Source organism: Eptatretus burgeri, chromosome 2 (genome assembly GCF_056783735.1).
Source record: "Eptatretus burgeri isolate ZD-2024b chromosome 2, Ebu_testis_v1, whole genome shotgun sequence".
NCBI classification, from domain to species: Eukaryota; Metazoa; Chordata; class Myxini; order Myxiniformes; family Myxinidae; genus Eptatretus; species Eptatretus burgeri.
In genome coordinates this window covers 137,313,112-137,340,548 of record NC_140962.1, presented here as the reverse complement: position 1 = coordinate 137,340,548, position 27,437 = coordinate 137,313,112, and the positions used below count along the sequence as shown (strand labels likewise).

At 46.1% G+C, this 27,437-nt stretch overlaps 2 protein-coding genes across 3 annotated transcripts in view; one reads left to right on the top strand and one right to left on the bottom strand.

Annotated features, from left to right (window-relative positions):
• Positions 1-423: 423 nt before the first annotated feature.
• On the bottom strand, positions 424-27,437 carry LOC147033251 (WD repeat-containing protein 20-like). Its single transcript, XM_085871415.1, has 4 exons — positions 26,647-27,437; positions 15,199-15,381; positions 12,708-13,976; positions 424-2,433 (listed from the first exon to the last, which is right to left on the bottom strand). The coding sequence occupies exons 1-4, from the start codon at positions 26,899-26,901 to the stop codon at positions 2,380-2,382; spliced, it is 1,761 nt and encodes a 586-aa protein (XP_085727541.1). The 5' UTR covers positions 26,902-27,437; the 3' UTR covers positions 424-2,379.
• Positions 26,485-27,437, top strand: part of TAF6L (TATA-box binding protein associated factor 6 like) — a 36,262-nt gene continuing 35,309 nt past the window's right edge. Inside the window, exon 1 of one of the 2 annotated variants that reach the window (XM_085871414.1) lies at positions 26,485-26,615. The gene's annotated coding sequence lies outside the window, so the exon portion shown is untranslated. Of the gene's footprint in view, positions 26,824-27,437 lie in introns of both variants that reach the window. The other variant, XM_085871412.1, reaches the window with a different exon arrangement.

Here is a 27,437-nt window from a genome sequence, read left to right as displayed (position 1 = left end):
TTTCACAGGTAAGGTGATTCATAAACGTGTGTGCCGTCCCTCGAATGGATGTTAAACAGGATGGCCCATCTGCCGGCATTACTTGGTGGACGTTAAAGATTCCCCGCTGTCCTTCACAAAGACTTGGTGAATTATCGCCGGCAACCGAAGCAAATTCCAAACTCCTATTTTAAACAGCAGGGGGCACTGCATCAGTGGCACCGCCACACCTCAGCAAATGATGCTACCCACAGACATGTGGTACATCCAAAATTTCGAAGAATTGCTGCAAGCCAGGGGTGAGTTGTCACATCACTGTGTGTAGCAGATATACCTAAAGTTTAAAAAATAATAACAACAAAATGAAGCAGCTTACCTGGGTCATGTCGTACATGGGCACCCAAAGGTTCAGATATCGTGTCAAAGATAAACACAGACACTTCATGGAGTTCATAAATGTATTGGTCAAAATTAGTGTCATAACGCACTGTCAATAGAAACCTGGTACACATCATGACTCATCTTTTATCCAGTCTTGCCTTGCCAACTTGTTCTTGCAATCTGCAGGTCACACCAGTCCATTGAGTTGTCTACAAACCATATTGGTATAAATACTGCTTGTTAGAACCGGCAAGTGAGATATAATCCGATCTCCACTGAGAAATGTCAACCAAAAGAGCTGTACCCTGCATTTCTTTATTATCAAATATCTGCTGCTTAGGATAGTACAGCAACATGGTGAAAGTATTGTGCACTTTCAGGTAAAAGCATGAAACTTGGTATGGTAGTAGCAACTTATGCCATGATCAATATCTGATAAAAGCCTGTGTCATTATTATTATTTATTTATTACAGGTGAAAGATGTCTCGATCACCTTTCAGAAGCAATTTGACAAACTCGGTTCTCGTCATGGAAAGTGAAGGCATTCCACATGAAAATCAGAAATAGCCACCTCCTATCTCTCAGTTTGGCAACTTGCGTCTGTCGTCGAAAGCAGACTTCGTAAAGCTGGGCGATCACCCTGAAACGGATCCAGTAATTGATGCCATAGCCTCGACGGTGCAGCACTTGTGAACATGCTGAGACCAAGCGGAGCAGATAAAAAGTTTTCTGACTAAGTACACCAAGTCTTCTATTTGCCTCATGTCAGAAATCAGTTGCAGGAGACGGAGGATGTTAATAGGGTCGATGTTGTGTGGGACAACGATATTCCCAACAGCCTGAAGGTCACGGCACGCAGCGAATGTGCAAAGGGTCAGACCTCACGTTGGATCTACGGTGGCCATTTTGGCAAATTCCAAGTGGGCTTTCATCAGATGTTATTATTCCGTAGCCAGTGGCCGCTGGTTGCATTATTGCTGGGAGCAGCACTGACGCAGTGCCCCCTGTTTTCAGCAAGCTGGTGCTCATTTTGCTGACCTGGGAAGGATGATAGCCTTATTCAATGGTGTTATTTAATGGTACAACAAGGGCTTAAACTCAAGACCCTAACATTTTAAGCCAGCTACCTTAACCATTAACTAACACCAGGCTTATCAGATATCGATTAGTTGGGCAAATACTACAACTGTGCCAAGTTTCATGCTTTCACCTCAAACGGCACAATTCCCTCTATCTCGCGCACCGTACGTATGCTGTACTAAGACGAGCAACTCCAGCATAAATCACACATTTAAGCACTGTATATGGCTTATTGTACATATTGTCATTAGCATGTCAGAAGGATGATCCAGGATCAAAGGAAATGATCAACATTTTATATAAAGGAAGGTTTAATCAAAAACACAGAACTTGTGCCAAAATGAAGGAAATAAAAGAAAGAAAACAGATCCACATTCATCAATAACAAGAGATTTATGTTTTTTTTTACAGTAATATTAAAAACAGTGCAATTACCATTATTTATATATATATATATATATATATATATATATATATATATATATATATATATTTCAAAAAGACATCATTATTGTGATTGAAAATAACTCCACTTTTAAATAATAACATTCGGTGTTATTGAGCAAAGGAGCGACAATTAATAAGAGATAAATTTATTTCATATTCCCGTTAAGATTAGATTTTAAGTGCAAACATCTAGTGTAACAACTCCAAAGAGCCGCATCTTGATCGCCCACTTGTCCCACAGCACCGAGCAGCTCGAAGCAAACTTTAGGCCTTCGGTTTGGTTGCTCCACTGCTTGAAATAGAAGGGCAAAAGGGCAGTGTTTTTGGCATGTGGGGGTGTGGGGTAGGAGGGTGGAAGAGCAGTTGATGCAGCTTGGTCTCGGCTGTTTCCCATCTCCTCATTTTCCAGATGAGCTCTCTTGGGCCTTGGCCCACGGAAGGCACCATCGACACGATTCGACTTTATCGACTGTTTCTTGTCTTCACAACGTTCACACGACTGTTCCACTTGGTGAATTTCCGGGAGGAGAGATTGTGTTCACAACCTTAAAGGATATGGATTGGACAATAGGAAGCAGTGTTAGTAAGTGTGGTACCACCTGATACATTGTTTGTCACTAAAATGCCAGCTCTGGTACAGGGGAATTGGGAGATAAAACTTGTAGCAAGGAGCATTGCATTAAACCAAGAAAACAAAAATGTTGAAAGGTGATTTTTTTTCTCCAAGAAAGTTCCTTTAATGTCTATTTAACACCAGTCCCCAAAAATCCCAAATGGAGGAAAATTCAGAATCCACTGTCACAATTCGTGAATATCAGGAAAACACTTAAAGCGCCATAACTTTATTATTAACTGTCTTAAGATGATGGTTTTGGGGACTGGACCCAGGTTTTGGGGTATGAGGACCCAGGTTATGGGGTTTTGGGGTTTTGGGGATTTCAAAGGAACCCTCAGAATTTCAATTTGAGGATGACATTTGTAGTATCATTTGAAAATTCAAACAAAATATCTTCAATGATGCTAGATGCAGAAAATGTAAGGTATGACATAGAACACCACTGTGACACCTAACACCACAGGAAGGTGTAACATATTGTTATGGATTTCAGAATCGGATCCGACTAATGCACACATCATCCAGGTCCTCAGACAGTTATTTCCACAAATGCATGTTCAGAATAGACCCATCCCCTTGTCTGGTGGGATTCTAACTCTTTGATGTGTTGGAGAAGGGTATAGAACAGGTTCCCTTCCTTTCTTATGGGATAACCTTATCCTCTTTACGATACGTTCATGCACGCGAGAGATAGCCGTTAGCCAAATGGAGACTCATTCTACCCCTTTCCATCAGGACACATTGGCTTGGAGGTGGACGATTTATTTACACCTTGGACTTACAGGACATTTGATTAAACACACTGCGGGCTTTTCCTGAAAAGTTATTGTGACGGTCAAATACGGGTGTGGATCATTTACCTCACCCACCTCTCTTTCATCAACGTTCGACACCCACCTCTTTGTCACCGACGTTTGACATCTGCCTTTTTCCATCCGTGCCTGGCAGCCCGTTCGGCGGCTCCGTGGGTGCTGGCTGGCTCCTGCTCGTGTTGGTCCGAGCGGAGAGACGATGGCCGCCGTTGACGTTTTGTGAGCGATTCACGTCCCCGCTCGTTTGTTCCAGAGGGTGGCCGCCCTTTGGCGTCTGTCCAGCACCCCGAGCATGGCATCGTGGGCCAGGCCTGTGTTGATTTGGAGTTGTATCTCGCTCGATGATGAGGAAGGGATGATCACGAGATTGACAGTTGGAGGTCACGTGCAGCGATGTGCCAATAGGCAAGCTGGATTTAGCTGAAGTCTGTTTGAGGCTCTGCCGACACTGGTCGCCTATAAAAAAGACGGGAGGACCACCTTCCTGACAGTTGGTGACAGTTCCTGACGGTTGGTGATAGCTCCTGATGGTTGGTGATAGTTCCTGATGGCTACTGACCGTTGGTTACATCTCCTTGCAGCTCCTGATAGCTCCTGACGGTTGGACTGTTCCTGCTGGTTCTGCCCGGTACTTGGCTCATGGCATACCTGATTCTTGGCGTCCCTGGTTCTTGGGGGTGACGACGTGACGTCGAATGGTGTTCGAGTCTGTTTGCGGGTGGGTGCATGGCGAGGCAGAGTGCTGGCAGTGGACCAAGGCACGCGCACACATTTTTGGTTGTTTTATTGGACGCATGACGACTTCTGCCTTGGTCAGCCGAGACTGGATTTCCTCCCCCCGAATGATCTGCGGGGTACCCTTGTCTCATGTTTAATTGTTAAGTAAAGCATAATGATAAGCATCTGCTCATTGTTTATTTTTCCATCAATGCCTGTTTAATTCTTTATTTCTTTGAGATTATTTTGATTGATTTGAATTAATCCATTGACACCACAAAGAAATAAAAAGTTCTTCAGTTTATTTATTTTTCTTATTAATACATTCCTTGTTGACATTTCAACTTGTCCCTGCTTGTCCTTTCCTTCCATTGATCCAGCATTGGCCGAACCTAGATAGACTGGGAGGTAATTCCCAAACTAATAAACCTGTCATAGTCGGCATGCACCAACGGTAAACGCTCGGCCGCCCTACTTGAGATCTAATCAAGATAAGATTGGTGCATCGCCGAGGGTGCGTTCCCTGGTCAGGAAGCCATGTGACCTCTTGTTAAACGGCAAATTAGACGGTGGACACTGGAACTCATGGTTAACTGATTGGTGTTCGTGGTTGTGAAGCAACCCACCGTACCACAAAGTTAATTGTGAGCGATGGCCCCAGTTCCGGTTCTTCTAAGGAGAAACGAGGATTAACCCTCTCATAATACACTCGGTATCCATGGCCGTAACAATATTAACACCACTGGAAGGTGTAACATACTCATACCATGGATCAGGCAGAATAGTTTTCAGAATCATCAATGGGGCAGGCATTGGTGCGTCTTGGCCCATTGCACAGAGAGCACATGGGGATGCAGAATAGGCCAGCCTTTCGGCAACTTAATTTCTTCCTGCTGCTCCCTTGCACCCGCATGATACCAAGTGAAGTACCCTATCTGGTGCCACTGGTCGGTCAGTATACCTCCGAAATAGCATCCCATCTCTGATTGCCATCCCCACTCAGTGGAAATCAACCGGTTGCCCGACCATTGTTGCACTGTTAAGTATGCTCCGTCGGAGTGGTACTTTGCAGCCGCTGAAGTTGGGGGACATCTTTGTGGTTGGAACCTGGCTGAGAAGACTGAGGTTCTGCTGACTCGCCTCATGTACTGTATGTAACGATGCTTGTCCGGAGAGGTATACCGAACTGCCCCATACAACTTTAGGAGAAATAGCTCACCTACACACGCAACTTCATCGTGAGTTGAGCCCGGCTGAGAAAATGAATTCAGCACCCTCCAGTCCTCTCCATAATCAAAAATGGCCAATGCCTACTTTTTCCCCATGTGGTTTTGGGCTGAAACCATGTCACAACTGGTAATGCATGTATGAACATGAGATGAGCTTTGACTGTGGAACTGATGGATTGCTAGATTTCCTGAATGCTGTGGCCAGATATTGGGTTAAGTCTGAAGAGTATATGCATGTCCAGACCAGCTGTGGTCTTAGCATGACTGGCAAATCAGTGTCAGTGGCTACGACCACAACAGGTCTGGTTCTTAATCATCTGCTGCAGTTGTCATTGCAGTTTCAGCACTAAGATAATCAGCATCTGCAGTGCTCCGCTTGTTCATCACACCAGTGTCCTCCAACTTGAAGATGAGTTACATGATGAGCCTTTCTTTGTTTTTGCCGTTTGCCAAGAAAGCTTTTTGAGAGGTGGTTGTCATCATATTAAGCTCAAAGATGATGTCTGTAGAGGCATTCTTGATTGCTCGGCACTGCTACTCTACTGATTTGGTGGACATTGTGTTACTATATCCATCAAAAATGATCATGGATTCAGGGCTGTAATTGTTGAGGACATGTGGCACGTATGTGTCACACCTGGTCATACGTGGCATCATTGGGCCAATGCATGCTGTACAAAAGATGACCTCCATCAAGGACGAATTGGGCGTTCTGGGGAACTTCCAGATGATCATTCACCTTTGATTTCAAGATGTTTGCAAGGAGACATTTGGTGTTCATATTCATTATGAAGTAGGAATGGAGGCTGCCTCCCAAACTCAAAGTGCAGGTACTCCTGCATCTTGGTTTTGTGCTCGATTCCACACGTCACACACATGAAGGAGGAGGAGGGTGGTGTTGACCTCCACTTCCTGTCTGCGAAGCGATACTTGACTTTTTGCACAGCTGATGGAGGTAAACTCTGTGTTTACGCTTCAACTTGATGTCAGCGTAGTTGTGGCCTGTCACACTTCTGCTGCTACTTTCCGGACTGCGTAGGCTTCGTCCGCATTCACTGCTTTATCTACTACAACCCCATTAGAGATCGAGACATTGGAATCATGCTCCTGGAATGAGAAGGGAGCATCGACATGAGGCCAATTAATGAAGGTCCCATAGTCTTTCGCATCTCGTGCAGTGCTGCAGGCACACGAGTCAACATGCTGATCAGATGTGAGACTGTAAACAACACAGAACTCCTCCAGCACATTGTAGATAAACCCATTTGGTCAGTGGTCAGAAATTCATTTCACTGATGGCATGAAGATGCTGATATGATACCAATCTCTGTGGACTCTGCTCGAATGAAGTGTAATAGCACTCACACGTGCTTTATGTATTCCATCCACAATCTTCCAATGCGACTTTGGCCATCTGCATCTGCCATCAGATAGTCAAAGCCTGGCATTGGCTTAGCGGTTAGGGTGGCGGTCTTGGAACCCGAGGGCCCTGAGTTTTTTTTTTTTTTTTTTTTAAATAAGCAATGTCGAGGTTCGTACAAGAGCGAACACACAGAACGTATACCAAGGGGAGCAGGAGACAAGAGGGGCAGGAGAAGGAAGGACAAAACAATCGAGAACAGAGACATTTGGAGATATGTCAAAGGGAGAGGGATGGGGCAGGGTTCGAGCCCCGTCGGCCGCTGAATTAACACCAGGTGGGGTTGACTCAGCTTGTCATCCTTCTGAGGTTGGCGAAATGAGCACCAGTGTACTGGTATAGCGGCACAGCATCAGCGGCATAACCGCGTCCCTAAACAATGATGCAACCAGCAGCTACAAAGGATGCACACGAGAGTGTGTATCAGATAGTCTATAATTTGAGTTTGTTGGTGGACCACCACCTCATTCAGCACAATACCAGTGGTACACTCACTGGTGAGAAACATCTTGTGTGCAATATGAAGGTGTTTGATATTCACCCCACTCAAACAGGGTTCCTTTGACTTCCTCATACCCCAAAACATGGGCCTAGACCACAAAATAATCTTTCTGTGGCAAGTAATAACAAAGTGTTGGCTCTTTTAGTGTTTTCCTGAAATTCGCGAATTGCGACGGTGGCCATCTTGGATTTTCAGTTTTCCTCAAATGGGAATTTTTGGGACTTTACTCCATGGTGTTAGGTGGACATCAAAGCAACTTTTCAAGGAATCATCCAAGTACGTCATCAACTTTCAACATTTCTTTTTGTCTTGGTTCTAATTGATATCCAGCTAATGCTTTTGTGTTATTGTGCACGACCCATTCCAAGTGGAAGTTCCCAGGTTTGGCACAGCATACCTGCATTTGACTCGCATGGAGCACCTGGCTGCTGGTTTGCATCATTTCATGGAGCAAGGCAATGGCAATGATGCAGTGTCCTTGTATATCCGGGCAGGAATTTAGAATATGACCGGAGTAGTGATATACAATGGTCGAATTGAAAAGTAATGTCTACCTACGATGTTGATATGCAACGCCCTGCCTCCAAAGTACCAAAATGACCCTCTATAGTCAGGGGTTGGGAATTAAACAAAGACTCGACATATTAAAGGCAAATACACCGTGTTTGACGTATCACGCGAGCCCGGAACAATGACGCTTTTTGCCATGTTTGTTCTCGCACGAAGGAGGCAAATAAATTGTACACAATGTAGTCATTTCTCATGCTTTGGGTAATAACTACTTTGGTTTAACAAACTATTCATTCGTTGTGAAGCTCTTTTTGTCAACGGTTTGTGCCAAACCCTGTGCCACTACAGGTTAATGCCATGATGGATCCTTCCAGCACTGGAAGACTATGACTCAGTCACATGTTTCATCTCCAGTAAGAAAATCAGACATACTGAAGCTGTGAATGTTTAATAGATCCTCTCCCATGGGTTCAAGCTGGAGAATGGGCTGGCAGGTTGGCTTTGAGGTATGCACGTTCGCCTCTGACCCATATAGCCTGGGTTTGAATCCCAGCCCAGTTTACAAACTGTCATCTGAGTGTCTTGAAAACAGGACGAGGAATTAATGCGTGTGCTGACCCTCAGATGGGCATTAAAGGTCTGCCAGTAGTACCGTAGTTGGTGGACGTTAAAGATCCCATGGTGTCCTTTGCAAAGAGTCGGCGAGATATCATCAGCACCCTGAACAAATTAAAAAATTCCTGCCCGAACCATCAGTAGCGCAGTCGTGTCCTCAGCCAATGATGCTCCATATCAAAGACGAAGAAGCTGTAGAGTGTAGAACAATAATAATCCTCACTGCAAGCCGGGAGGCGACGATGGTTCGCGGGCATTATTGAACAATGCCACGATAGGTACAATTGAGTTAGTGGAAGCTTTTGAGGAAACCCTACCGTAAAAACCTATCTCTTCCGTCAAATTTGACCAAATCAAATCGGATTTTTTTATATGTTGTACTTATGGGCATTATGCACAGCTTCTAGGAAATGCAATTGCGAGAAAAATATATATATAAAAATATATATATATAAAAATAAATTAAAAGTTCAAGTGGGTGTGGCTCCGCCCACAAGGGGCATGGGATGCCCCTCATACAAAAAGACACAACTAGACCATGATATCTAGCTTGTGTCCAAGTTTCATCAAGATTGCGTCAAACGTCACGGAGCTATGCTCTGGAGAGAGTCACAAACAGACAGACTAGGAGGAGTAGCATTTGGCGCGACGGCACCTCCAGCTCTCGCATATTATCGATTTTTGCCCTTTGACCCCTGACCTAAGCAATATCGGTTAATATGTCCTGAGGCAAAGTTGTAGTACTCATTGCGTGCTATGAACCTGCAAAGTTTAATTTGGATCGATGCACTCACCTGGTCGCTAGGGGGCCTTCAATTTTCGGGCATACCCCATTTGTAGGGGGCGCTGCGGGTAAACTATTCCATATATCACAAAAACCGGAATATATTTGGTAGAACATCACCTGTAGATGATGCATGCCAAATTTCATAACCCTACGTGGGATAATGGCTTTCGGAATTGATTTCGCATGAACGGTACCGATTTTGAAGGTTTTTCGGCTGTTGCTAGGGAACCAAAGCGTCCCTAGCAACCATCACAATTTCCAAAGCACTAGGTCATAAGATGTACCTACCACCCAAGTTTGGTCAAAATCGGCCCACGTTTACTACCAATTATGCTGATGACAAACGAACAAACAGACAGAATTACTGACAATAAGGGTCACCTATTTCGGCGACCCAACAGACAGATAGACAGACACACAGACACAACGAAAATAGTGGTCACTGCTGGCGCCTGCGAACCAATAATTCATGGATCAGTGCGTGTTTGTTTGTTTGTCGTGCTACTCCTCCTACAGTTCTGGTCCGATTATATTCAGACATAGGATCAGCATAACCCCAATTAGTGTATCAGGGTGTTTTTATCCTTGCCGGTGGTCTTGTGGAGTGGGGGGAGGGGGAGGGGGAGGGATGCAAATTCTCTATGTAAATGTGTATCGTGTAGCACCACCTCCAGGTGGGGGAAGGGTATTACAAGTCCCCACCATTTACAGTACACTATTCCTGTCCCCATGTTTTTCAGTGCTGTGAGCTATTTTGAATTACATGTTTGGATCAAGATAATAACATAAGCCCCCCTGGCCACTCCCTTAGAGAGCAGGTGCTCTGCGATTATCTCTGCGAAGAAGCAACGACGTTTGAAATGACCCTTTCATTTTCGTCTTTGTTGTTCCCTTCCCTTTCACACGCGTATTGAAGGACACTTACAATTTATGATCGTGAAAAATTCTCCAAAATTTGATCAATCATCCTCTCTCCTTATGCCAGACATTTGAACTTTTAACAGTTCAACATTTCCCACCGATGTCACCAACTTTCCAGTGTGATAAAATCGTATTTGCTTATGAAGTTCAGAAATAATGAAATGGACAGCTCGGCTGATGGTCACGACTGGCCGAAACAAAATGAAACAAAACTTGATATGAAAACAATTCAAAGTCCTTTAAAATAATTATCTTGTACACTTTGGAATCCTTTTGTTACCCCAATTACAACATACATGTTAAACATGCCCATGGTTGAGACATTCATGAGATACAGTATTTCTCGGACACACTCTTTTGATGAATCGCTTTCGCATGCCTTTCCATGATGTCTTCTTATGGCTTTTATGTGTACTTGAACCTCATGTCGTATTTCCTTTTTACACCAAGGAAAAAAAAAATCTTATCGTGGCAGTGCGTTGCCTAGGATTATCAAGAAAGCCAAGATTAAAGGTATGCATGCTTAACACTAAGCTGTGTAGCCTGGGTTGGAATCCCGACCCAGGTATAAACTATCATCCCGGTGTTTCACAGGCAGGGGGGATTCATCAATGCTTGCGTTATCTCTCGGATAGACGTTCAACTCGGTTTCCCATCTGCCAGCGTTAGTTGGTGGAGGTTTAAGACAACACATTGTCCTACTTGCATCGGAGTGGCGACCCGTCCAGGATTGTGCCCAATAGCCGAGGAGACTGCTTCGGCAGCACCGACGCTCTGTACAGAGTATGGTCCCAATGGATGGATGGATTGTCTTACACGAAGAGTAGGAGAGCTATCGCAGGCACCTTGAACAAATTACAAGTTCCTGCAGAGATTACACCGGAGACACAGTTGCATGTCAGGGAGCTTGATCAGCAACAGAGCTGTGTCCCCAGCAATTTGTGCTACAGTACCTGCAGCCATGTGCTGCGTACGAAAGAAGGTGAGGCCCTCTGTAGGTTAGGGCAGGAATTTTGTCATTCGTTCATGGTGCCGGCAATAGCTTGCCTACTCTTTGTGAAGTACACTGTGTGATCTTGAAAGCCCACCAACTAATGCTGGCAGATGGGACACCCGGTTTATTTATGTGCGTTCGTTATCTCCATAATCGGGGTCTCAGAAAGTGGAATGGAGCCCTCCCAGGTCTCAAAGTATCCACCTCCGTGTGTGTGTGTGTGTGTGTGTGTGTGTGTGTGTGTGTGTGTGTGTGTGTGTGTGTGTGTGTACGTGCAAGTCGCTGTTGTCTGCTCGCTCCACATGTGGGTGGGTTTCAGGAGGTGAAACATTGACTCACCAAGTCTCAGAGTATCCACCTCTGTGCGTGTGTGTGTGTGTGTGTGTGTGTGTGTGTGTGTGTGTGTTTGTGTGTGTGTGTGTGTTTGTGTGTGTGTGTGTCGTTGATAGGTATATACATATGCGGGTTTCAAAAAGTGAAATGGAACCCTCCCAGGGTGAGTTCAAAGTATCCCCTTCATCTCATTAAGGGGTCACAATTCATGGACCAAGCTGTGAAGTTTTCTGTTCTCAAAGTTTTGTGCCGAGGGCTCTCTTCAGGATCGTCGCTGAACCCTGGACACCTTCCAACTGTAGTTCGTTTGTTATAATATTCCCAGGGATGGTTTTTTAATATCTCTATGAGGTTCTTTATCATCATTCCTGTAGCTCCAACTATCACTGGAACAACTTTGGCATTCTTCAGCTTCCAGGATCTTTTCACTTCATTTTTGAGGTCTTGGTATTTGGTCATTTTCTTTATTTCTACATTGTTTAGTCCAAAATCACTGCTACCAACACCTCACGTAGCAATGCCTTCTTCCCTTTTTTGTACGTAAGAATGGTATCTTGTCGCAACACTTTGTTTTCGATGTTCACGCTCGATGGGATCATTAGGTTGTACGTGAGCGGTACTTCCATGTTTTTAGTACACGCTTTTGGGAAGTGTTCCCACAAATTTTCTAGAACTGGGATATCAAAGTTTTTGCAGATGTGCCGATGGTTAACATTACAAACTCTGTTGTGTCATTGTGTGTACAGCTGTTCTGACACGAGATTGTTTTTTGTGTTCATTCGGCATAACATATCACTCTCCATGCTTACGGCACCTCCACCCCTCACCTATCTTTTTTCCCCCTCCTCCCCCACCACCCACTCTCTCTGTCTGTCCCCTCCTCACCCCCCCCAAATTAAATGCAGCACTCTCTCCTCCCACACCTCTTGCTCTCTCACTCTCTCTCTCTCTCACTCTCTCTCTCTCTCTCACTCTTGTACCCCTCCCTCCTGCATTGTATAGCAACGTTCTGTGAGGCGTTGCTCTCCCCACTTCCACATCCCTTCCTCGCTCTTCTCCCTTTCCTAGCTTCCCCTTCTTCACCCAATCCTCACTTCCCCTCCCTCCTCACCCCGCCCCTCCCTCCCTTCCGTCCTCTATGCCCCCTCTCTCTCTCCCTTTCTCTTTCTCCACCCCCCTTCCATTCACACCACCATCAGTGAAGCGACGGGTTGAAATTTGCTCGTCACAAAGAAGACCACACCTTCCACAACACAAGGCAAAGTTGGCGGTGCTTTTACTCTGGAGTAAAAATTCTCCAAACCACAAGTTGTTAAGATAGGAGCACTGTTGTCGTGTGAAATGCACTGATAGGTATACTCACTCCTCGACCAGGACGCACCCACGTGCAGATGAAACCCTCTTGGCAAGCAGTAACTACGCAGTCCTCCAGAAACTGAAGCACCGTGAGACGCTCACGTGCAATCTTTTTGCACACCAAGGGTTCCAAAACAGGCACCTCATGCATGTGTGGACACGGAGGGCTCCCGAGCAGTCTCGAAGAATCAGATCGGCCTTTGGTCAGCGAGAACATTTGCCACTGCGATGATGATGATGATGATGATGATGTTTGCGTGCGTTCACCACTTTTGCCGGAGGCACGTCCGATGTTGCAGTTGCGCTTGTGCTCTTTCTCACTATAACGTTCCCTGCTGTAGTCCTGAAGTGTCATTGTGGCAAAGTGACCAACTCCTATTGCTAGAACACCATCCTTTAACCCCTTCGTCCTGCCTGAAATATCCGAATGGGGCAGCGAGTTTGAGCGTGGCAGAGAGCCTACTGGTGAAGAATTGGTGAAGATGGGTGACGTAGAATAAGTGATGTTGGTCTGGGTACGGGCATGTGACAGCGGTTGGTGGGGAAAGAGCACATCTTCCGTCAAGTCCCAGAGACACAGTTGCGTGTCATGGCCCACCGAACCAAAGCGGTAGGTGACAGAGAGGGGACAATCATCTGCTTGCTGTGAGAGTCGTGACAGCGTGCTGTTGGCTCGGCTTTGCCGGCACATCACACCCTCTCTTCCAAACTCCTCGTCACTGCCACTGAAGTCCAGCGGTTCCGTATCCTTGATACTTGTAGTGTAAGGGTCAAAGGCCACCACACTCACCCATGACCGGTGACCATGTCCACGGGCCACTACTCGCCTCTCAACAAATGACCACACCGTCACAAGATCATCCTCACCACCCGTTGCGATGTAGCATCCGTCTGGGCTCCAGCACACACACAGGAGACCCCCAAAGTAGCTGCGCATTGAGCCATAAAGTTCCATATGCTCAAAATGAAAGACACGGAGAAACCCATCTTGACTGGCACAAGCAAGGTAAGTGCTATCTGGGGAGAATGCGAATTCATTTATGGCTCCACTACCCACTGCCCAACGTAACAGTGGATTTCGTACTGACTTGCTTTTGCTCGTGTAAATGGTAAAGGTTTCGCCGTGCTTCAGCTGTGTGTAGCCAGGTGCCCCAGAGCCACACGCCAGCTCTTCGTTATACAGGTACATCTGCCCGCTGGCGTGAGACACCAAGAACAGGCTTTCACTCGCGGGAAGCCACTTGATGCATGTCACCCGTGTCTTATCAATCAGCCTCTGTGACAAAACCATGCGAAAGGTGGAATAAAAAAAAAAAAACACAACATAGGGAAGGCACGAGTAACAGGCAATGCAACACATTTGAAGTTGTTAGGTCATATCTACTGTGCAAAACCAACTCCTTATTGACCGTGGTTCAGTGCAATCCATATGGATTCCAAGGTGCTCTCATCATTTTAACTCACCTGGACTTTAATTCGGTGATCGTATGCGATCACGCAGTGTCCGTAGGTGAGTCAGTGAGTGAGTCTGTAAACACTTCAGTCAATTATCGCTTGAACCAAACACACGATGTTGATGAAATTTAGCCATAAGCTTCATATCCGAGGCCTAATGAAGGTGTATTGACGGCATCAAAATCTGCGCTCATTAAGGAGGTCTACAGCAGGGGGGAAAGGGGGATTTAAGCCCCCCCAAAATAGGTATTTGCTCTCTTCTCTGAAACTACACCCACTATTACAATAGAGCTTGACCACAACTTTCGTCACCCATGATGTACCAAAGTTTATTCACCGCATAAAAAAAAAACAACAGAAATCAGGATCCAAGGGGGTTTGTGGAGGGTTTGAGTGATTGTTGCACCTGATCCAGGTGAGCTTCGGGACGCACGGTCCTATTTTAAATTATGGAATGGATTTGTCGGCAGCCAATTGTTCGTAAGTCTGAGAGTATGATGCAGGGCTTAATAATGCCTTTGCTTTCGAGCCATCTCATCTGGGTTTGGTTTTTGATCCGACTGCAAAAAATGCTGTTCGTTATTCGCAGGTGGAACGTTGAATCATCGAGTGAGCCGTTCCTTGGATTGTCATTAAAGCTTGCAATCCGTCTCCTTGCATTAGCTGGTGTGTGTGTGTGTGTGTGAGAGAGAGATGTCATGGCATCCTCCAATGAAGAGCCCTAAAGTCCAGGAGAACAGGTCGAGACAGGCCTCAGTGATGATGCAACTAACAGGTGAGAAATTTCAAAATAAAAATATCAATATCACAACATCCAATCAGTTGTAAGCATGCTTGCCTATGTCGTGTCCGACTCTGTCTTCGATCTCTGCAAAATCAAACTAAAATCGTCAGGTCAACAAATGGGTGATGCATTGAGGAGAGCATTGTCCTTCCGGAGGAGACGTGAATGAGTCCACTTTCTCTGTAATAATTTTCCTGCTTTTCTACATCCATTTTCCTGCTTAGTACCGAGTGAAAAGAAACGATTCGGTCAAACTGACCTCCTCATTGAAGAGTTTGCTGTTCTCCTTCCTCACGGGGTCGACAAGTTGCACCTGGCCGGTGGTGAAACCCACAAGGAGGAAGATGCTCTCTGGACCTGCTGCCATCTGGTTGATGTCATGACACGTTGGCTGCGTACCTTTGTATATCCGTTTATCAATGGGCTTGTTGAGATCAACTGCCTGTTCACGATAAATCACATTCAAAATTCAGGCACAAGTTCACATAGTCAATCAAACAGGATTATGGAACCGCAGAACCTCCTCTTAATATGCAGAGCATCGCTCTGCTATCACATCAGTGCAGGTGTGTGTGTGTGTGTGTGTGTGTGTGTGTGTGTGTGTGTGTGTGTGTGTGTGTGTGTGTGTGTGTGTGTGTGTGTGTGTGTGTGTGTGTGTGTGTTGTTGGTTGTTATCTCAACATTCAGGTTTAGGAAGGTGCCAGGTCTTGAAGTATCTAACTCCATTTCGGTAACAGGGGTCATGATTCATGGACCAAGATGTGAAGTTTTCTTGTTACCTCTGCCACCGAAGGTGGACGGAGGTTATGTTTTCACCCCGTCCGTTTGTCTGCGAGAGAATATATTCAAAGGTTATGGACAGATTCAGACAAAATTTGGTGGAGAGCTCGGGTATGTGACAAGGATGAAATTATTAGATTTTGGTGAAAATCCGAATACTCTAATTTTTAAAGTGATTCTTCACCATTGGTTGATAGAACACGGCCAGAAATTATACATAGCACGATATCTCAAAACATTATGGACGGATTCGGATGAAACTTGGTGGTTGAGTTGGGTGTGTGACAAGAACAAGTGGAGCGTATACCTCCATTCACCAGGCTGAACAGTTTACATTTTGTATCCCACTGATAGGTTGGATCTGGATTCCTACTCGAACCAAAATTGAATCCGCTTGTTATTCTCACATAACCAACTCATCCACCAAGTTTTGTCTGAATCCATCCATACATTTTGAGATATCGTACCATGTATCGTTTTTGGCCTGATCTCTCAATGGTGAAGAATCACTTCAACAAGCTCAAATGAGCTAAGATCCTCGTCCTCTTAATGATGACGTCATAAAAACGAATATGACGTCATTGTGATGTATCAGGTTTGCGATAAATTATCTGTGCTAATGCCCCGTTCGATTCCCGCAAACAGAATTCAAAAAGCTTGCCTAGTTTCGGAGATAATTTTTTAGGCGATTTCCGTTAGCGGAGATATTTTGACGTCATAACTTTTATTTTCTATGAGAATTTTTCAAAATCGGAGATGCTTATTGTCTGCGCAGGGTATTTTTACATATATATGCCAAGTTTCAGGAAGTTTCGATGAAAACTGTAGGCTGTGAAACAAAAAAAGTCCACAAGAAGAAGATGAAGAACAACAACGCGAGTAAGACTTCGAGATCCTCCACGAGGATGTAAAAATTTTGTTTTCTGGATCCGGTTTCGGATCTTCAGCAAAATCGAATGAATTCGTCCTTGTCACGTACACAACTTGTCCAATAATTTTTGTCCAAATCCGTCCACAACTTATTGAGAAATCCTGCTCACAGATTAGTTCAACAGACAGGGATAAAAAAAACACAACCTCTGTCCACCTCCGGTGGTGGAAGTAATGAGGAAATTCTCTGAACAGTAAGTCTTCGCCTAACATTGTCCCGGTTAACGTTGTTTCATTATCAAGTCACTGATCAGTTACAGAACATACTCGTTTAAAGTCGTTTTATCTCCAATTCAGTACCAAACTAATGGTTTGCATTTGGAACTTTGTCAGATGAACCTGGAACAAAAATCTGTGTCCCTTTAATCATAAAACTACTGGTTTTAAAAGGACGACTTTCTGGATCTAAGAAGAAGAAGAATAAGAATCAGGGGAAGCGGGACGAGAACTTAATGCGCAGCGGTTCCTACGGTAACATTTGTTATTCTACTACGGCAGGAAACCCTTTATGTGGACATCGAAGGAACGCACAAAATTATATGCAGTAATACTTCTCAAAGCAATAGAAAAAGAAGTATTCAAAAGGAACATACAAACAACAACCACCACAACCACCACGACACTAGCAACAACAGCTACGTGCTATAAGATGTCCTCGTTTCGGGTGTTTCACTTCATTTTACATCCTCACTGAGACTCACGGATAGATGTGCAATGTTTGTGAAGTGCAATGCGCTGTCTTTTGATTAAACCCGTCAGCGAAGCGATGGTCACGACTAGAATCTCACAAAAAAATTTACTTGCTTTGTTGCATCGCTCAGATTTTTTCTTATTAATCGAGTCATGTTCCCAGTTCCCAGAGGGAACGGGTGTTTCCGAGTAAAAATAACTGCAGCTTTTTTTTTTTAATCTTCTTTTATTTTTCTTTGCAGGAGCGAGACTCATTGAAGAGCAAGATAGATCTGGCAGCGAAACAATCATCAAGGGAATGAACGAACAGGATGAGAGGGAAGGGAGGAATGGATGAAGCACAAACTGCATGTAAGATGGTTGGGTTAGGAAAGGTTAATGGGATGAATAAAAATCATGGGATACAAGTGGGGATGCAAAGAAATGGTGATGCGCTGCTTCTTGAAGTCCTGGAGGGAAGAATGAAACAGAACAAGCCGGTAGGCGGCGATGGGTCGCCGAGCATGGAAACTATAAGATATAGAGCAAAATGGATGTCATATAGCGGATAGGGAATCACCTTAAGATTATGCATATCAAATCTCATCCAGTTCCATCTTCTGATAACTACTCAGTATCCATTTGAATGAAAAGTACCGAAAATGTGGTTTGAAATCGGAAATCCCCAAAGTTCGAGGGGGTGCTGTGGGTGAACAAAGATCTAAATCGAAAATCCGGCTCGATCGTTTGTGCACAATGTATTCCAAACGATGAGTGTGAATTTTCATGACCATCCGACCATAACCCTAGGAGGAGTAGCATTTGGCGTGAAGGCACCTCCAGCTCTCGCAGATTATCGATTTTTGCACTAATTGGCCTTTCACCCCTGACCTAAGCGAAATTGGTCAATATGTCCTGAGGCAAAGTTGTAGTACTCATTGAGTACCATGAACCTGCAAAGTTTCATTCGTATCGATGCACTCACCTGGTCGCTAGGGGGCCTTAAATTTTCGCGCATACCCTAATTTTAGGGGGCGCTGCGGGTAAAGTATTCCATATATCACAAAAACCGCAATATATTTCATAGAGCATCACCTGTAGATCATTCGTGCCAAATTTCATAACCCGACGTGGCATAATGGCTTTCGGAATTGATTTCGTGTGAACGGTACCGATTTTGAAGGTTTTTCGGTTGTTGCTAGGGAACCAAAGCGTCCCTAGCAACCATCACAATTTCCAAAGCACTAGGTCATAAGATGTACGTACCACCCGAGTTTGGTCAAAATCCGCCCACGTTTACTACCAATTATGCTGATGACAAACGAACAAACATCCAAACAAACAGATAGAATTACTGACAATAAGGTTCACCTATTTCGGCGACCCAATAAGGGTCACCTATTTCGGCGACCCAATAAGGGTCACCTATTTCGGCGACCCAATAAGGGTCACCTATTTCGGCGACCCAATAAGGGTCACCTATTTCGGCGACCCAATAAGGATCATCTATTTCGGCGACCCAATAAGGATCATCTATTTCGGCGACCCAATAAGGATCATCTATTTCGGCGACCCAATAAGGATCATCTATTTCGGCGACCCAATAAGGTTCACCTATTTCGGCGACCCAATAAGGGTCACCTATTTCGGCGACCCAATAAGGGTCACCTATTTCGGCGACCCAATAAGGATCATCTATTTCGGCGACCCAATAAGGATCATCTATTTCGGCGACCCAATAAGGATCATCTATTTCGGCGACCCAATAAGGTTCACCTATTTCGGCGACCCAATAAGGGTCACCTATTTCGGCGACCCAATAAGGATCATCTATTTCGGCGACCCAATAAGGGTCACCTATTTCGGCGACCCAATATAGCCTCTGCAAGGTGGTTTCATAGCTGAGAGAAGCAAGGAATAAAAGAGCTGAGGAGTGCAGTCAGCCTGGATTTTGGAAGTACAGTCAGTCCTCGCTTGACGTTGTAGTTACGTTCTTGAAAAGTGTGACTTTAATTGAAACGACTTTAAGTGAATCCAATTTCCCCATAACAATTAATGTACATAAGGGGCGGGGGGAGGGGTAGGGGGGGGTCAGATTCCAAGGAAAACTTTTATCGTCAGACAAAAGACATGATTAGCTCACATTGGACTTCGTCTGAAATGGAGGCTTATGGATTCGGTCTCAATTTTCGTGTCTTTTGATTAAACCCATCAGCGAAGGGACGGGTGGTCAAGACTATAATCTCCCCCCAAAAAATTACCTGCTTTGTTGCATCGCTTTGTGCATGCACGCGTACATGCATCTGTATCCATATCTCTGACATGTGTGGGCAGATTTTATTTGTACTTGGCACAAAGACAACACATTATTGTATACATGGTGTTTCAAAAAGATTGATCCAATTTTGACTTCCTGCCATTTCTTTGTTTTTTTGACCTATACCGTTTTCCTTTTCAGGGTTTGGTGGTGTTATCGTGGTAGTTGTTCCCCAGCATTTCTAGCTCCGTAGCTAAAGTATGCCATTGACAGTGAAGCAGAAGACAAAAGTGGTGGCTCTGTGGTGTGAGACTAAATCATACGTAGACACCCGCCGGAGGTTCTGCCGGGAATTCGACCTCAGAACGCATGGTGGACCCACAAATTGTGCCATTCAACGTATTGTGAAACATTTTGAGCACAAGGGTACAGTGCACAACCAGGGCAAGGGCAACAGTGGCAGGCCAGCCTCAGTAACCAAGAGCCAAGCCAACATCGACTCCGTGGGGGATTCTGCAGTGGACAGTCCCAAGAAGTCCCACCACTGGTGCTCCCAGGAGCTCGGCATCAAACCAACATCAGTCTGGCGGATCCTCACTAAGGAACTGAAGCTTTTCCCATACATCATCTCTATTAGGCATAAACTGAGTCAAGATGACACAAGAAGGAGACTTGATACGTTCAATTGGCTCAGTGACAGGATGGAGTGGTACCAAAACTGGATCAACCTGATCTAGTTCAGTAATGGAGCCCATTTTCACTTGAAAGGTGCCATCAACAACCACAACATTTTCTGGGGGGCAGAACCACCTGAGGAGATCACTGAGAGGTACCTGAAAGGGCCTAAGGTCACATATCTCTGTGCATTCAATGACAGATGGGGAACGCTAGGGCCTTACTGGTTTGAGAATGACAACAGCAGGATGGTGACGATCAACAGTGAGCGCTACCGGGCCGTGCTCCAGAGGTTCCATAATGATCTAGCCCAAAATGTCACTCCAAACCAACTCAGTATGACCTGGTTTATGCAGGATGGTGCACCACTGCATACAGCTGGTGACACCATCACTTTCTTGCGGCAGCTCTTCAGAAACCGCCTCGTTGCCCTGGGTACCGCTCATGACTGGGCACCCCACAGCCCAGACTTGAACCCTCTGGGCTACTGGGTTTGGGGAGCTGTCAAAGGCCCTGCCACACTGGATGATCTGAAACAGGAGGTGTCAGACTACCTCCAGGCAGTGTGACATGAGACCTACAGGAAAGTTGGACAGAACTTTGGAGTCAAGATCAATGCCTGTCTGAACCACATAGGGGCACACATCGAGAACATCAATGACAAGGATTTTGCGTAAATGCCAATTTCACACCTTGGCCTCTCACTAACTCGAGCAGTGACTTCCTGCAATAGCAATCAGTGACAGAAAATACCATGTCATAAGCTTTCAAGAAATGTTTGGTTCACGTTCCTGAGGTTTCTGTTTCTTTGTAAATAAACATTTAAAGTTGCATCGCTCTTTTTGAAACACCCTGTACATAAACACGTCATTGTTTTTCCCTAACATCAGATCATGATGCCATGATGGTGTGCGGAACTGGCCGGGATCGGGGAGGAAATTTGACGGCGGGGGGGGGGGGTTGTCATAGGCCGCCCCTGCTCCCATCACTACTTCTGAGTTCAGTTGCGCAAGCACGTCTTCTTGCATGGGGGTGGTGTCCTGGACCATGGGTTCGTCTACCACTACATCTACCTCACTACCCACCTGCTTCAGCCCGTCTTGGCTTGCCTTGTCGCGTGTTCGGAAGAGAATTTAAAATGCTCGTAATTTGGGGGAAACGGGTGGGGGGGGGGGTTCGCTCCTTACACCCCTGATCCGAATCCGTGAATTTCGTGGAGATGGAGGGGTTCGAATCCCACTCCTGAACACCAATTGTTGCCGGATTCGAACCTGTCAATTTTGTTAATGGAGGCGGAGGGGTTCGTATCTACATGACTGACACCAATTTGTTGCGTTCCGGGTATCGGCGACGAGCACGACCGCTAGATAGAGCTGCAGAGTCGACTCTACCGAACACCCGGAATCTAGATCGTACCTTTCGGAAAACTCCGACAAGTACGGGTCCCTTACCGGACCGTGAATCGTCAATAATTACACCACGTGGTACAGGGTTATTTGCCAATCTTCAAAATACCTAGAAATCCACGTGGCGAGTTACCGAGTATTCACACCCTCGATGGCTCTCGTACGAGTCGAGCCGTTAGCATGCCCGACCCGTGCGCAACCCGAACAGACGGTTGCCGAAGTTCCATCAGTCCGAATGTACATTTTCAGCGGCAAAAGCCTTTATAATTCACCAACACGCGCCATGCTAAGCCAATGGAAGAAACACAGCAACGAACTGATACATTTAACAAATATATTTATTTATAATGGGGGGGAAGGGGGGAGCACGCAAGAAGCAGAGTTATCACGACTAATGAGATGCAAGTATGTAAGGCAAAGAGAACTTATACAATTCCTACTTCCAGACGGGCCCACAAATACACACACACACACACACACACACACACACACACACACACACACACACACACACACACACACACACACACACACACACACACACACACACACACACACACACACACACACACACACACACACCCAAAGAAACGGACCCAAAATGGTCTTTATAATCCCTTCAGCTCGGAGGGAAGTCGAGCTGAAGGACGAGAAAGTCACAGGCTACCTGGCCGCGCCGCGCGGCTCGACGTCCGCACCTTCCCGCAGCACCAGTCGTCCAAGAAGGAACCAGGGCAGCCAGACGCAGACCACAAGACAAGATGACCCGGGAACCAGAGCACGCCAGCGACGAGATGCCTTCTGCCCAGCCTCGAGAGATGCGTTTTGAACGGGCGCGAATTCTTCCTCTCTCGCTCGAGCAGATCCACACGCTTGACCAGATTCTGACGCTCTGGCAGATCCCTCGCTCTTTCATTCTCTCTCAATTCTCTCACTCGACGTCCCTTTTATCGCTCTTGGGCGCGGTTCGCTCCTTGTGACCAGCTCTCGGGCACGCGGTTCGCTCAGGCGTGGCTCGCACTCAGGCGCGGTCCAAACGAACCGATTCATGACCATATTTGGGGATGGAATTCAGTCCCCTCATCATTGGGTGGGACACGACGCATTCCCTTACTTGGCGCGCAGCCAAGCAAATCGGTTCATGACCGTATTTGGGAATGGAATTCAGTCCGCTCATCATTAGTGTAGTAGATAGTAGAAAAATCGTGCAAATTATGATACAAGCATCAAATTTGGCATTTCTGTTCTGCAGGGGCTTTCTGATCAAATCTTCCTGATTGTCCATTTGAAAATCCAAGATGGCGGCCATTTTTCAAGATAAGGACCAAGTTAGCCTCCCGAAGTTGACGTTTTGCTTCGAAGTATTTGTAGTTGTTCGATTTGCATGATCTAAGTGTGGACTCCTATGTTTTCAAGCCTGCTGGAGTGTATTTTCCTGTTTTTAAAGCCCCCTGACATGCACTTTTTCTGATTTTTCACATTTGTTAATGATTTTCATACGTTTGCATGACTTAACATGTATGTAGTTGTAGCTACTTATGCATGGGGTGTAGGGGTGTAGTGTTAGAGTTCGTACCTTTGTTTCAGCAGTCAGCCACATCCCTTGGATGGACTACTGGCACTGGTCCTCATCACTGGCCCAACTCTCATCTATGGCTCCAAGAAGTTGCTAGTGCATGGCATCGGCCACACCCTGGTAAACCGCGTTGGCTCGCGGGCTAAACTAGATGAGGGTAGCACACAGAAGGTCACTGCGTGTGATGGAGTACATCTAGCTCCAAATTTTCGAAGTGCACGAAGTTTATGAAACAGATGTGCTGATTGAATCCAGGCCACTTACCAGTCCTTTAATCAACATCGCCAAGTAAGAATTTATTGAAGGAGTGATTGTCGGACACTATCAATGCACATTGGTGACATCACTGCTGTGAAACTCAGTATGGGGTTCAGTGTCAGCAAAGTAGGAATTGTATGTTGGCATCATACTGCAACAACTTACTAGTGTCCCAAATGTTGCCTAATCAAACCCGGATCAGTTAGGCAGTCACACCTGAATCGGCAGGACGTGCCAGCGCTGTTCTCACGACTGTTCATCTCATGCCAGAATGGGCAGTGTGACTTGCAAGAATTCTTCAAGCATGAGAATCAGTCACACCCTGCATCTCTCAGTGACAGCGGCAAGCTTCATACATGTCAGAAGTCACAGCTGGCTGAAATTCTTGAAGCGCAAGTGAACATCCCAGACAGAGAACCAAGGGGAGATGCAGTCATCATTGATGGCACAGCACTTATCAATGCCCTACCTCCACGCACTTCAAAGATATTTGATGACTATGCTAAAGAAGACATCATCCCAAAGGTGGAATCCCATGGTGCCAGGTACGAGAGGGTGGACGTAGTGTTTGATGTGTACAAGAAGTCAAGTCTGAAGTCCGAGGCAAGGTCGAAAAGGGGGCAAGGAATCAGAAGGGTGACAGGAACCAGTAAGACCCCAAGTAACTGGAGAAGCTTTCTTCGAGATGACAGCAACAAGACTGAACTGTTTCACTTCCTTGCGGGAAAGATGTGTGAAGCACAGACGACAAGTACAGTCATTGTCACAAAAGGAGAAGATGCCATGAGCAACACAAGGAAGTCACTGGATGCTGTGTCTCCATGTTGTCATGAAGAAGCTGACACTCGAATATTTGTACACACGAGGGATGCAACGATAGATAGTAGCAAGTCCATTATCATTAAGGCTAATGACATGGACATACTAGTCATAGCAATATCTGTACTACCATCCTTACAGGATCTAGGTCTTGAGATCATGTGGATTGCCTTAGGCCAAGGAGCCAAGGCGTGATGGATTCCAGTCCATGAGGTAGTTTCTGCAATAGGGCCTGAGAAAGCTAGAGGGATCCCATACTTCCATGGGTTGACTGGATGTGACGTCGTGTCTGCCTTCCGCGGTAAAGGGAAGAAAACTGCATGGCAGACTTGGAACGTCTTTGATGATGTTTATGAAACATTCACGAATCTCAGCCAGCATCCAACATTGATTCGTGATATTGACCTGCAGAGGCTGGAGAGATTTGTTGTCCTAATGTATGACAGATCAAGCGCAGCCACTGGTGTGGACGGAGCAAGACTGGATCTCTTTGCCCGCAAGCAGAGGCCGTACAGCTGAATTCCACCAACACAGGCAGCCCTCAGAGAACATGCAAAGCGTACGGCCTATCAGGCTGGGATCATCTGGGGCCAGGCAACCATCTCCAGTCCAGACGCAAGCAGTCCCGCTGAATAGGGATGGACACAGAAAGGAGAGACGTGGCAGATATGTTGGACAACACTACCCCCTATTGCAGCCAGCTGTCAGGAACTGACCAAGTGTTCCTGTAAGAAAGGTTGCAACCAGAGATGCAAGTGCTTTCAGTCAAGGCTCCCATGCACAACACTCTGCAGCTGCAGATGTGGACATTAGCAGCTGGAGGAACATTCGCATGGTATGCATAGCTTTGAACATTTACTAGCCAGGGCCCGGTTGCAGAAAGGCCTTAGCTTCATATGACAATCATTAAAGTTGTGCAAAATCAGAAAAAGTGTGTCAGGGGGCTTTAAAAACAGGAAAATACACTCCAGCAGGCTTGAAAACATAGGGGTCCACACCTATATCATGCAAATCGGACAACTACAAATACTTCTAAGCAAAAAGTCAACTTCGGGAGGCTAACTTGGCGGCCATCTTGAAAAATGGCCGCCATCTTGGATTTTCAGATGGCCAATCAGGCAGATTTGATTAGAATCCCCTGGAGAACAAATGTGCCAAATTTGATGCTTGTATCATCATTTGCACGATTCCTCTCAAAAATTGCTGTTATCTGCCCCACTACATTGGGTGGGACACAACGCATTCCCTTACTTGGCACACAGCCAAGCGAATTGGTTCATGACCATATTTGGAAATGGAATTCCATCCCTGAACAAATTCTGAACACGCCCGCATTCCAGCGAGCGCGCGGAGCATGCCGGGAACATGTCGGTGAAATGAGTACCAGTATACTGGGCCGGTGTATACCCCGGTTAAAATAGGTGTACCATATCCCTGTGTCATAAGAGGCGACCAGGGTTGCGTCAGGAAGGGCATCCGGCGTAAAACATGTGCCAAATCACTATGCGGATCATACGGATGATCCGCTGTGGCGACCCCTAACGGGAGCAGCCGAAAGAAGAAGAGGACCTGTATGTTGAGTGCTCAGGGCTTCCAGATTCACAACAATATGTAGACCACCACACGTAATATATAGACCACCACCCTCATATTACAATACGTAATATATAGACCACCACCCTCATATTAACGTACGTAATAAATAGACCACCACACTCATATTACAAAACGTAATATATAGACCACCACCCTCATATTAACGTACGTAATATATAGACCACCACCCTCATATTAACGTACGTAATATATAGACCACCACACTCATATTACAAAACGTAATATATAGACCACCACCCTCATATTAACGTACGTAATATATAGACCACCAACCTCATATTACAATACGTAATATATAGACCACCACCCTCATATTAACGTACGTAATATATACACCACCACCACCACCTCTCATATTAACGTACCTAATCTATCGACCACCACCCTCATATTAACGTACGTAATATATAGACAGTCCAGTGACGAAAGCTTTTTTTGCCGGTCGACCGCGAAGGGGGAAGGTTCAAACATGTGGCGGTATTAACGTACGTAATAAACAGACATTGCACAGGTGTTTTTTTGTTGACGAGGTTTGTTGAAGCGATTCACGGGATTCACGGGAAAGGTGTTTTTATCCCGAGACGCCGCTTGGCGGCGCCAAAGTGTCGCGGACGGTGAATGTTTCTGTGGTTTGAAACATTCGTGTTTTTCCCCACTCGGACACGGACGAACCGACAGACGAGAACGAGGTAGACGTCGACGTTGTCGGCGGATCCGTACCTTGCGGACTCCTTTGTAGATGTAAAAGTACAACTCGCGGCCCACGTTGAAACAGATGCGCTCCCCGGAATCCGAGTGGTCGTCGACGTTGGCGAAGGACACTCGGACAGGGTTCGAGGCTTGCGTGGACAAGGGCACCCGGTTGGGCCTGCTGTACTCGGACGGGGCGAGCAGACGGTAGGTCCCCTCGCGGGTACTGAACTGTGTCTTCACGTCGACGTCGATCGGTGCGGGGCCCGGCGGTGGCGCCGCCATGGCGACGGGCGCATGCGCGTTGTCCGACCTCCCCTATCGATAGACAGAGCCCCTGTCCGAGGCGCGCAGCCGGCGCGTTTGTCCGAACGCTTTAAAAACGAAACTCCCGCCCTTTGCCTCGCCCTCACGAACCTGTACCTCGTCCGCTCCGTCTCCTCCTCACGTGTGTCTAACGAAGCGCATCATTCCGTCCCACGTCTTCCGAACGACGATCGTGATGGAGTCTGATGATGTGCATCGCCTCCTCTTCTTGTCCTGCCGAAATGTCCGACGAGAGTTCCTCTTGAAGCGTACATAAGTACATGTACCTGGCCGGGTTTGTCCACCTGTTTGCCCGGGGTACACCTGTGCGATCTTCACGTGCACAAACCTCCGACGTCTCACCTTGGGGTGTCCCCTCGGTCCGAGGAGTCCCCGTGCGAGGATTCAGGACAGCTCTGTGTGTGTCCCCATGTGACCCCGTGGGAGGATTCAGGACATTCTCTCTGTCTCTCTCTGTCTGTCTCGATCTCTCTCTCTGTCTGTCTCTGTCTCTG

Coding starts and splice junctions, on each gene's coding strand:
- LOC147033251 (XM_085871415.1), bottom strand. CDS start 26,901: ATGGCGGCGCCACCGCCGGGCCCCGCACCGATCGACGTCGACGTGAAG. Junction 15,382..26,646: donor TCTACAAAGGAGTCCGCAAG/GTACGGATCCGC, acceptor TATCGTGAACAG/GCAGTTGATCTCAACAAGCC. Junction 13,977..15,198: donor GCAAACTCTTCAATGAGGAG/GTCAGTTTGACC, acceptor GTTTTGTCACAG/AGGCTGATTGATAAGACACG.